This window comes from Scatophagus argus, chromosome 2 (genome assembly GCF_020382885.2).
Source record: "Scatophagus argus isolate fScaArg1 chromosome 2, fScaArg1.pri, whole genome shotgun sequence".
Taxonomy (NCBI): Eukaryota; Metazoa; Chordata; class Actinopteri; family Scatophagidae; genus Scatophagus; species Scatophagus argus.
Genome location: NC_058494.1, coordinates 10,447,395 through 10,459,509, shown reverse-complemented (window position 1 = coordinate 10,459,509; position 12,115 = coordinate 10,447,395). Strand labels below are relative to the sequence as shown.

Below are 12,115 nucleotides of genomic sequence, written 5' to 3'. Positions count from 1 at the left end.
ATAAATAATTCTGTTTGTCTCTCCTGTTTATTCCAAGTAGATTGCAGATCTGTTTGGATGAGTTAACGCTGATGTAAACATAATTGAGAGTATTTTCATTTACAGTACCAACCTGTTGATCTGTTTTTGGAGAGAAGTTGCTTTATTTTCGTCTGTCGTGACTCGCTGGAGCAGCAGGTGGCAGTAATTCACCACACGGACGGACGCTACAGCTACCGGAAATCGACAAGGCGGAGAAGAAGATGGAAGAAAAACAACGCCGGAGGCGCGCGATGCAGCTGTGAATAACCTCAGCACTCGTTTTGGCCAGTTGAAGAAGGTCCTCAGTGTTAAATGTTCAAAATCTGAGGCGCCGAACCGCAAATAGCCGAGGACTGCTGCTGACAGTTGCTGCAGGTTAGCTCTTACCGCTCACGGTCAGCTAACGTTAACACCGTTGATCACATGTATGCTGCGTAGCTTTAACGTTAGCTAACTTAACCCGCTAAATTGTAAGTGTGAAAAGACAGTTATCGCTGTTTACTCTCTCCGACTCTCAGTAGTTATACGATTGATTACATCAAGGTTACTAGCAGTAGCAGTTTTGAAACGTCAACAACTTTAACTTCACTTAGATACCAATGTGCTGCTCCATGGTCGTCACTGGCATGTCTATAGAAAATACTTCTTAGGCTTCCGCTGCTTGTTAGGTGTCCGAAAATGAAGTAGTAGAGTACACGAGCTAACATTAAACCATAGTTGCAGTTTTTCTTAATGCTTTGTCACACAAAGTTGCTGCTACCAAAGAGACTCCTTGGGTTTTACGCCTGTTGCGTTGAAAAGTCCGTATCTTTAACTTTTCTCCATATGTTTTAATTTTAATTTTACCAGAACCATGTCACGACATATGGGAGACGGCCATCGGAGGTTCCTACAGACCATGATGGCCAGTGGCATCATTGATGAACAAGGAGCAAAGGCCCTCCATCAGTACTGCTGTGATATCCACAACAGTGAGTCACTCTGTATGACAGCAGGTCATCGAATGACAAGAACAGAATTATGCTTCTAAACAAAAGTCCTCTCAGTAAAGATTTTTTAAAATCATTTTGACCTCTGAAGTTTAATCTGCGCTGGCTTTTACTTGAACTGTTTTAGCTGTATATTAACATGAGCACAACTTTAATCCTGGGAATATGTAAGCTTTCAGGTCCATAAGTTGCCTTACAGCTGTATCAGAAAGTGTTGAGTTAGACATAAATTGATATACTTAAGAACCTATGTTGAAAATTACAAGAAATAAAAAATCACAGGCAGTGGATTTGGGCAGTTTCCAATAATTTCATCTTATTGCCCAACTTACGATGTCATTTAACCTCATGCAAAGTCCTTTAACCTTATATAGAGTAACATCCTTTAGTGTCTTTTTGAACTTGGTCTTTCTTGGTTACTTTTTTTACAGCTCAGCACACCCCTGACAAACTGGATGATTTCATCGATACCATCAACTCAAAGCTGCAGCCCATGTTCATGCAGATTCGAAAAGGGATGTCTGAAGACAGTGGCCACCAGTACTACGCCTTGGTTAGTGGCCTTAATTCCTGTGTGCCCACCATGTAAGGCGTGTAGTGACCATTTTAAAATCGGTTAGGCAACATAGTAATTGCCACAGGACATATAGTATTTGATTAAACCAATTTAAACAATAAACTTCAAAGTCTGTTGTTTTTAAGCTCAGCATTTTTGGTACCGTATTTTGGCTCTGGGATCTGTTTAAGTCTGTCTAAATCCAGGCTTAAAAACCATTAAATCAAATTATAAGAAACCATTTTTATACATCTTTATCAGTATGAGAAGATGCTCTGTAGGGAATGAAAGATGTATGAGATTTTGATGTAGCTGCATTTTGATAAATGGATATAAACCTGTAATCTCAGATAAAGTAGCTGAGCCACCAGGAGGTGTTGATAACCACAGTTTTACTTTAATCCTGGCCAGGTAAACATGGCTGAGACGGATATCACCAGGATGTCGTCGGACTATGCTGACAACGAGCTGGAGCTGTTTGGAAAGACAGTGAGTTATTTTCACAGAACAAGCAAAGTAACATTTTGGAGGCACTAAAACACATATTTATGTCACAGGGACAGGGGTCAGCAGTAATGCGAGTGTTGAGCTTCTTCAGAATCTGCTTGTCCCTCATTACAAAGTGTGTCAGGACTCATTCGAGCTGTTCTAATTCAGATAGATCTGATTGTTGGCTCTGAGAATGGGAAGGCCTCCTCCACTGACATTCTGAACAGTGCTGACACCCTGACCACAAAAAAACTGAAGAAGAGCGAGACAGAGCACCTCCTGAACCGACTTGTGCATGACAAATGGCTGAATGAGGTAAAACACAGTCTCTCACTCAGAATTTCAAAATCAGTTTGGATTTTTTTTTTTCCCTCCAAAACGGATGCACTTTTTGCGTAGTGTGATAATTGCATTTTCGAGTGACACTTTGAAAGCCTTTTGTATCAGTTGGGGTTAACTTACATCTTCGTAAAACTAAATTAACCAGCTGCTGGTTGTAGCTTCATATTCACTGTATGGATTTGAAAGATTTGAAAGTGGTATCAACTTTACAACTCTTAGATGTACAAAGTGTGACAAAATGTATCGCATGCAACATCAGCAGTTCAAATTTAGCAAATGAATTAGAGATTGAAATTAGAGCACTGAAAAGGTTTGCAATGCAGTGAGGTGAAGGATGTAAAATATTAGTGAACAACAAGATGTTCACCAGAAATGGATCTGATACTTGGCTGTCATGTGATGTAGTTTGTGCAGAGTTGTTCATAGTCCCAAATTCAGACTTATTAGTTCAAATCACAGAGAAGTAATCTGTAAAACATGCCAACACAAGTGATCACACTACATCTGTCATTACATTTGTTTTTCAGTGCAGTTTAAATCACATTCACTGCCAAGTCTCTTTGCTCTCGTACCCAACTACTTCTTGCTCCCACATTGTTGCTTTCTGTTCATTGATTCAGAAAAGGGGTGAATACACTTTGTCCACCAGGTGTATTATAGAGATGGAGCCGTACATCCGCACAATGTATCACGACCAGGTCAAAGTGTGTCACATCTGCCACAACATTGCCTTCCAGGTAGGCGTTTCCTCTGTCTCTCTCCTGTGCGTTAACCTTGCCACCCTTATGTCCCCGTGCTAAATACCTAAATAAAATGACCAGCCATCGGTTATGTCATCTAGAAGCATACAGATGCTAATTTCATTTAATCACTACTTTAAACTAGAAATACTATTCTTTACTAACAAGAATGAATTACAGCTACCGGTAATCAAAACATTTTTATAATTTTCTTTTGGAGATTAAAATCTTGGGGGCAACTTTCTAGGTCACAGACCTTTTCAATTCACCTTTTAATAATATGATTTGAGGAGCTGTTGCAGTCCAAACAGATACAGGAAGTTTCATATAATGGTGATGTGTGTTAGTGTGTTGTTTGTTTTTTTTTTTCTTTCATGTGAGGTTGTTGCAGCTGCTTTTGCTTTGCATTTTTACTTCATTCCAGCTAACATGTGACAAACTGTATTTATTAAATAAGTAAATAAACATGTATTTATTTACTTTTATTTCTAGTGCCAAATTTGTGAGAATCCTGTATGTGGCATAAAAATCCACAACCCATGTGTGGCCAGATACTTTAAAGGAAGAACAGAGCCTAGATGTCCAGCTTGTGATGACTTTTGGCCACATGAAATCCCTGGTATTTATTGTTTTTTATTACATGTTGTTTACACACATTAGACCTACAATATAATTATTATAGATGCAAGTCTGCCTACACACAGTATTTATACTGTACAAACTGTATTTCCCCCGGGGCCTTTATGTAGCTCAACAGACGGTATTGGACCTTCATGTGAGGCAGACTTGTGTTTGAGACCCAAAAAAGTACTGAAACCTTTGACAGCCTTACTGTAATAAATATATTGACCTTTTAAAAGCACGTGGCATATTAGATTTGCTTTAGATTTATTAATAAATATTATTCTGCTTGTTTCACACATCATTTGTTGTGTACATTACAGAAGTCAGACGACCCCAGTCTCACTCCAGAAGATGAGGACTCCAGCATCGTGTGTTTTCCGTTTGTTAAAATTGTTTACACTGTAATAAACCAGACCGTTAATATATTTCTTCATCAGTATTTTTACAAAAATAAATGAGACCGTGTTCCACTGACATTTCATGTTTATTTACACAGTAATCATCAAAAAGCAAAACTAGTGCAGTTTCTTCTTATACTTATTCTGTATACAATAAGTCTGAAAAGAAAGAACAAAGGAAGCAAACAAACATTCAGTTGCAGAGTAATTTTCCTTCCAGATTGTTCCCTTCTATATGCTGACTCGACCTCACCGATTAAGAATGTAAATATAATGCTAAGATATATTTGCTGACTTTTCGTACTTTCCCTGTATGACATCTTATTTCGTTCACCTTAATTCTTTCCCCAGCTAGATTGCGGGCCTGACAGAAATCAGGTCTTACTTTGACGAGAGCGTGAGTAATTTTATCAGCCAGGAGAGATACCACATGTCATAAAGATGTCATAAAGTCTGATGTGAAACACTTTTTGCACAAAGTGTGTGTGGTTTGGACATGACCTTTGCACTGCTGCTAAATGCTCACACATATAACTCACCCATCACACTGGGAAATCCTTTTAAAGGTAATTGCTAACAACAAAGACGCAATGTGTTTCTACCCAACCAAATGTTCTGTGCCTTAGAAAGCAATAATATGAGGTAATTAAGATTAAAATGAGGCAGCTCTGCTCACAATCAAAGCTAAAATCATGTTTTATTTATCTTGTGATATAATTACTGTTTGTTTCACAATTTTATGACAACAATATTTGTCACCAAGTGTTCATGCAGTAACTATGACCTGTCGTCAGTCCATCAGGTTCAGTCTGTCCATAGAGGTTCATGATTAAAGCCATACAGACACAGTATCCATATAGTCAATCGTTTTTTTCTTTCTTTCTTTTTAAAGAAATTACTCTATGCAAAAGTTCAACTTGTTCAGTGAAAAGATTTTTACACCAGCTATTTTGATAATTAAACTATTCAGTGATTACTTTCTGGTTTCATCGACTTTAGATTTGGTTTATAGAAAAAAAAAGACAGAAAAAGCTAATGAAAATAATTACATTTCCTCAAGTTCAAAGTTCAAGCATTCAAATCCCCTTTTGTTAATTCAGATATTCTGTTTACTGCACTGTCAAAGAAAAGCAGATCATTTAACAGGCTAAAATCACAATCATCAAGCAGTGCCAGTTGCCAATTATTATTTCTAAAAGTTGTGTTTGCTTCATGCTCAAGTTTACACTCATACTGAGACTAACACAGTGCTTAGAGAGAGAAAGGAGGACAACAAAAAAAAGACCTGTAAAGAAATGAAAAATGTGAACTCAGACACTTAAACTTAATGTCACATGAAAAACAGCAGATTCATTTTGCTTCCGCTCTCACTTACAGGGTGACATGCATAATGAAAACGGCGACTTTAAAGTATATTTGCCTGAGAAGAGTCCTGCTCTATTATCTTCAGGGTGACAGTGAATTTGATAGCTTTTCTAAACCACGGGTAGAAGAACGCGTATATGAGCGGGTTCAGACAAGAATTAAAATACAACAGCCAGGACACAATAGCCCAAGATGAAACACTGTTTGAGATGTCCTGTCCTGCAAGAGAGGGGTAGTAATAAGGGCAGAAACTCATCAGAAACACCAGAATGACGATACCCAGAGTTCTGGCTGCTTTTTTCTCTGATTTCTTTGCAGTGACTGGAGCTGCGCGGGCTGCAGCGACCGTAACATGAGACCGCAAGGCGCGAGCCTGTGACACTGCCACAACAAACACTCTCATGTATAGGATAACAATGACTGAGCATGGGCCGATGAACGTGAACACCAGGTCGACAGTTCCCGATACATAGTCAATCACCACCAAACACTCGCCGTAGCAGGAGTTGTGTCTGTCCGGCTGCCTGAGATGGTCCTTTAAAATCAGCCCATTGTAGAGTAACGAACAGGCCCAGCAGAGACACACAGACAGCTCCACTCTGCTGCGAGTGATTATGCTGGGGTACTGGAGGGGATAACAAATGGCTACAAAGCGGTCGACCGATATGAGGACCATGTTCCCCACAGAGGCTGAGGTGAGGGTGAAGCCGATAATGTAAGACAGAGCACACATGAGATCACCCAGCAGCCAGCAGGCTTCTATGAACCGCACCGTTTCCACCGGCATCACCAGCAGCCCGACCAGCAGGTCAGAGATGGCCAGGGAGAGGAGGAGCAGGTTGGTGGGGGTGTGAAGCTGTCTGAAGTGGGAAATGGAGATGATCACCAACAGGTTAAGAGCTACAGTGAGCACAGCGATGCAGGACAACAGCGTGTAGAGGAGGACAGCCTCAGGGCGAGGACGCATTACACCCCTGCAGGATGAGTTCAGGAGCTGAGGGTAGCAGAGCTCGGCTCCTTCAAGGTCATCCATGATCCAACACTGCTGAGCTCCAGCAGCTTTCTGATCGTACGCGACACAGTGCAGATCACTTATCTCTGATCACACTCCCCGGTCATGCTCTTCATCACTGTCTGGGCTGCTGCTGTCAGCCTATTCTTCGTCTTCCTCACCTCCCTCTTCCCCTCCCTCCCTCTTCCTCTCCCTCCTCCTCTTTAATCCCACTGCTACATTATGCAACATATTAGTCTAATGAAACTGATGGAAAACTTTTTCTATTAAAGCTTTCAAGTTTTGTTTAAGTCACGTCAACGTGCTGAAAGCCTTGAGGGGGTCATTGTCTGTTGTCTGGCCACGTCAGTAATCAACACACACAAGTTCAGGCAACAAGTTGTAGACATGGAGACTTTGGGACAATCGTGGTTTTCCGACAAAGGGTACGTGATGCTCAAGCAGTACTTTGAAACAATTGCTGTCATGGTTGTGTGGGAAAAAGATGTTTGACATGTACCAGCACAAAACCACAGTCTATTGTTTAAAGTCCTTAGTGTGGTGATGGTAACATACTCAGATTTGGTCTTTGAACTGAGCAGTTTAATGTTTTCAGTTTTGATGTTTCTTAGTTTAATCACCGAAGTCACAAATGGACTAACATGATTTGCTCATTTTCCCTCTTTTATATCATTGTATTTCAAATGTAGCTTTGGCTCTTAGACTATTCATCAGACAAAACTAATAAATTAAAGATGTCAGCCTGGGCTCTGGGAAATAGCAGAAGCCATTATGCCAGTTAAAGTCGAATCAGCCAATCAAGTTCCAAAGATAAATGACAACAAAAATAACTTATTTGAAGCACTGGGTTACAGCACTTTTATCTAAAGCATTTTAATTTGCGTCTCATTCACACACGCTCACACACAGACAGCGACAGAGCGACAGAAGCCTCTCGTCTAAGCGTGTTTGGGTCAGTGACACTTTGTTATGTAGACAGGGCTGAACTGTTCCCCCGTCATTAACCCTCACAGGACTTTTTGGACCAGCTAGGCCACTGCTTCATCTATTTCACACTTAAACACTTAAATAGTTTCTCCTCAAACCCTTGAAAGAATTTTAGCTCTTCATGGACTGGACCTTGCGTCTTCAAAGTCATCCAAAAAGTGTGTGAGCACGCACAAACGGTCAGGTGTGCTGGAATTTAGGTTTTCCCGATTCAGGGGCAGCCGTGGACTAGAGGTTGGAGAAGCTGCTTGTGATTGGACAGTTGCCGGTTTGATTCCCCCACTGGACGGGCAGGAAAAATTTGGGTGTGGTGGAGGGATTAATGAGGACCCCCCCCCCCCCCCCCCCCCCCCCTTAATCAGCTGATGTGCCCTTGAGCAAGGCACTTAACCCCCAGTGTGCTCCCTGGACGCCTTGTGACTTCTTCCTGTGTGTTTCACTGCATGTAATTTGCTGGGTGCTGCAAATGTGTTCAACCAAGGATGGGTTAAATGGAGAGGAAAAATTCAGTGTGTGTATGTAAAAATATATATACTGCCAATAAAGCTGATTCTTCCTCTTCACTCTGCGTATGTTGCTGCTTCTTGGTTCGCATCGTTATTGTGGTCACCGTCCTGAAGTGTTTGAGACTGTTACTTTGGTTTTGTGGAGTTCAGTTCAGAGGATTTTCCCATCATCTCAGTGTGCTGATTCTGCAGCTGTGTGTATAGGTCAGGGGTCATCAGCTATATTTGAAGTAGACTGTGTGGGGGCTGGACTCTCAAATAAAAAATATTTAGTCCTAATTAGCCTGCCATTGTTAAATATATTCAGTTTCTTAGAAAAGAATGTTATTTGCCCATGTGGGCAAAAAACAGGTGAAATCCATGATGATAACTACATACTTCCGCCTCTCATTCATTAGTTGAACCAACTAATTTATCGTCTTGACTTACTGGGACACAGAGGAGAGCCATATTTAATGTTGTTAGTAACACACATGCTTTTCCTGCAATGACAAGTCAAAATATCTGCTGTGAATAGGACTAAGTGAGTTAAAATGCTTAGTAGTTACACACTGTTTACTGTGTATTTAACTCTTAACCAGTTTTCAGTGGGCTCTTCCTAAAATGCAGCCTCTCTAAAATAACTATTACCAAAATACATTTCAGTTTGTGCTGTTGAGACACACAAACTAATTCAATTTGGGGAATGAATAACCCTTTGTGAGCTGATTATGCTCCTTTGTCAAATATTAACTTCATTGTCTACCTTTCTTTCAGATCCTCAGTTTCTCTCCGAGCCCTCTTTATGTTCAGTTCAATTCAATTCAGTTTATTTATATAGTGCGAATTCACAACAAAAGTTATCTCATGACACTTTCCAATTAGAGCAGGTCTAGACCAAACTCTTTAATTAAATTGTAATATAGAGAACCCAACATTCCCCCTTGAGCAAGCACTTGGCGACAGTGGCGAGGAAATACTGCCTTTTAGAAGGCAGAAACCTCGGAGCAGACCCCGGCTCAAGATGGGCGGCCATCTGTCTTGAGAGAGAGAGAGAGAGAGAGAGAGAGAGAGAGAGAGAGGGAGAGAGAGAGAGAGAGAGGTGGATGGGGTGTGAGAGAAGGAGCACACAAGCAGAGATGCATAGCAGCAGTTATAATACCAGAAGTATTGAAACTGTTAATGATAATGATAAAGACAATGAAGTATACAGTATACTACAGTGATTATGATAGCAATATTAGTAACAATAATAATGGTAGCAGCTGCAGAAGAGTAGTAATAGAATTAAAACAGATTATAACTAAACAGTAGTAATCGCAGTAGGTTAAGAGCAGGACCACAACAGGAGGTCCATCCACGATCCATGGGAACCTGCAAGTTGAGAAAGCACAAGGAGTTAATGATATGCATTAATGGGGACATAAATGTGTGCAGAAGGAGAGGGAGCGGAAGAAAGAGCTCAGTGCGTCATGGGAGGACCCCCGGCAGTCTAAGTCTATAGCAGCATAACTAGGGGCTGGCCTAGGCCAGCCCTAACTATAAGCTTTATCAAAAGGAAAGTTTTTAGTCTACTCTTAAATGCAGGGAGGGTGTCCGCCTCCCGAACCGAAACCGGAAGATGGTTCCATAGTAGAGGAGCTTGATAACTAAAGGCTCTGGTTCCCGATCCACTTTTGAGGACTCTAGGAACCACAAGTAGCCCTGCATTTTGGGAACGTAAAGCTCTGGTGGGATAATTGGGAACTATCAACTCTTTAAGATAGGATGGTGTCTGACCGTTCAGGGCTTTATATATGAAGAGAAGAACTTTAAAATCTATCCTGAATTTTACAGGTAGCCAATGTAGAGAAGCCAGTACAGGAAAAATAGCTTACAATGTGTTCTCATGCTGGTTCTTGTGAGTAATCTTGCTGCAGCATTCTGGATTAGCTGGAGAGTCTTTATAGATTTATTGGTGCAGTCTGATAGAAGGGAGTTACAGTAATCCAGTCTGGAGGTAATGAATGCATGGACTAATTTTTCTGCATCTTTCTGACTCAGAATGTGCCTAATTTTTGCAATATTGCAGAGGTGAAAGAATGCAGTCTTTGAAATATTTGATATGTGAGGGTTAAAGGACATGTCCTGGTCAAAGATAACTCTAAACTAAATTCTAACTAAATTCCTTACAGTGGAGCTTGAGGCCACGGCTAAGCCATCTAGCATTGCTATATCACTGGATAATTTGTTTCTAAGGTGTTCAGGGCCCAGAACAATAACTTCAGTTTTGTGTGAATTTAGAAGTAGGAAATTGCAAGTCTTCCAGGTTGTTTGACTAGCTGATGTCCCACAGCCTTGCAGTTTACAGGTTGTTGGGCAGCAGAGGGTTGTCCTTTCTACTGTTTCTGGTGCATCTTTGTTCTTCTGTAACTATTTGTTTTTCACAGACAAGTACATTAATGTTTTTAGTTCCTGCTCCTGTCATGGATAACACGTGTAAAGGGGAAATGGTTGCATCATGTGTTGATGTGAAGATGTGCTTATTAACACCTTTGACTGAAATTCAGTTGTGGGTTAACATGTCCCTGTGGTACACAATACCATCATGTTTGTTTGTTTATGTTCAGACTAATGTATCCTCTGAGGGACTAATGAGTTTGATGACTTTGTGTGCGTCGGTCCAAAATCATATCTAATAATGTTTTATTTTAACTAATTAGTTTTGATCAAATGATGTAATTATTATAAAATGAATAAATCATAAAATAATAATTATTATATAGAAATTTTTTCAGCAATCTCTCACTGGGTTTATGGCCACAGATGCAGATGGTGGACCGCAGCATATGAGCTTTTTAATCTTCTGATCTTCTATGACTATTTCTGTTGTTACATTAGCGAGAAGCTACAAAATGTGAGATTGTATGACTACTTTTAGGCCATAAATCAGAGGGCAGTTTGTATTTTCTGTCTGCACTTTGTTCTGTACATTTTGCATCAAAATGAATCTCTGTCTTATTATATGATAACTATCCAAATGTGAATCATGGTGGTTAACTTAACACTCTGAACTGTGAGTGTCCTTCAGACTGTCTAATCACAGTTAATTTAGGTTTTCCTGTGCACAATGTGGTGTCTTTGTACTCAGCTTGAGTAAGTAATTCTTTTCAAATAATCAGATTCAGAATTCCTTTATTTATCTCGGAGGGAAAATTCTTCAAAATATCCAGAGCTAAGTAAGTGTAACTGCCCCAAAGCTGAAAATACTCCAATACAAATTTTGTACCATAGTTGACACACTGAACTTTGACTGCATTCACACTGGAAACTTAGAGAGTGGTTGAATCAGAAGGATCCCCACTAAAGCTACTGTAAGATTGTGCTGTACTCAAGTCTGTAAAACTTTTTAATGGTATCTGTGTTGAAAATTAGTGAGCTTAGACTTTAATAATGCTCTCTTGTTTATCAGTGTTGAATTCCCCTTTAAGGGTCCTGGCATCTGCAGGACAACTCAATAACCAGTTACTGAACTGACTTTTCAATAAATCTGTCCGTGTGATTATTTGCACAGCATCATTATTTATTTGGTAACATTTAATATTTAACAGTGTTTGTAAGTCCTTAGTACAAATTCATTTGGCTGTTTAGTACTTTGTTTGTGTCAGTTCTAGCCTTTATGTAGGCTATGAATTTATATCTAATTGTTAGCCTGTCATTATTCATATCTTACCCGTTATCTCTTCCAGATGAAGAGATGTTGTGCTAAGATATCCATCCATCCATTTTCTATAACGCTTATCCGTCAGGGTCGTGGGGGAGCTGGAGCCTATCCCAGCTGACTACGGGCGAGAGGCGGGGTACACCCTGGACTGGTCGCCAGTCAATCGCAGGGCCAACACACAAAGACAGACAACCACACACTCTCACACTCACACCTAGGGGCAATTTAGAGTAGCCAATTAACCTAATGTGCATGTTTTTGGTATTGTGGGAGGAAGCCGGAATACCCGGAGAAAACCCACGCAGGCACAAGGAGAACATGCAAACTCCACATAGAAGGGCCCAGACCGGGATTCAAACCTTAGCCTGTGCTAAGATATAATTTATGAAATTCATTTATTACAC

The 12,115-nt window shown here is 40.3% G+C and overlaps 2 protein-coding genes across 2 annotated transcripts; one reads left to right on the top strand and one right to left on the bottom strand.

Annotated features, from left to right (window-relative positions):
• Nucleotides 1–51: 51 nt before the first annotated feature.
• nsmce1 (NSE1 homolog, SMC5-SMC6 complex component) lies at nucleotides 52–4,235 on the top strand. Its single transcript, XM_046408314.1, has 8 exons — nucleotides 52–396; nucleotides 865–992; nucleotides 1,442–1,563; nucleotides 1,978–2,055; nucleotides 2,224–2,370; nucleotides 3,018–3,134; nucleotides 3,630–3,756; nucleotides 4,082–4,235. The coding sequence occupies exons 2-8, from the start codon at nucleotides 875–877 to the stop codon at nucleotides 4,114–4,116; spliced, it is 744 nt and encodes a 247-aa protein (XP_046264270.1). The 5' UTR covers nucleotides 52–396; nucleotides 865–874; the 3' UTR covers nucleotides 4,117–4,235.
• A 1,217-nt stretch (nucleotides 4,236–5,452) lies between these two features.
• Nucleotides 5,453–6,693, bottom strand: LOC124053639 (trace amine-associated receptor 13c-like). Its single transcript, XM_046378999.1, has one exon. It carries the CDS (start codon nucleotides 6,555–6,557, stop codon nucleotides 5,565–5,567), a length of 993 nt encoding a protein of 330 aa, XP_046234955.1. The 5' UTR covers nucleotides 6,558–6,693; the 3' UTR covers nucleotides 5,453–5,564.
• Between the last annotated feature and the right edge of the window lie 5,422 nt (nucleotides 6,694–12,115).

What these genes read in the sequence shown, in the direction of transcription:
- nsmce1 (XM_046408314.1), top strand. Translation starts at nt 875, where the DNA reads ATGTCACGACATATGGGAGACGGCCATCGGAGGTTCCTACAGACCATG. An exon ending in CTGCTGTGATATCCACAACA is followed by an intron (nt 993 to 1,441) that starts GTGAGTCACTCT and finishes CTTTTTTTACAG; the next exon opens with CTCAGCACACCCCTGACAAA. An exon ending in GCCACAACATTGCCTTCCAG is followed by an intron (nt 3,135 to 3,629) that starts GTAGGCGTTTCC and finishes TTTTATTTCTAG; the next exon opens with TGCCAAATTTGTGAGAATCC.
- LOC124053639 (XM_046378999.1), bottom strand. Translation starts at nt 6,557, where the DNA reads ATGGATGACCTTGAAGGAGCCGAGCTCTGCTACCCTCAGCTCCTGAAC.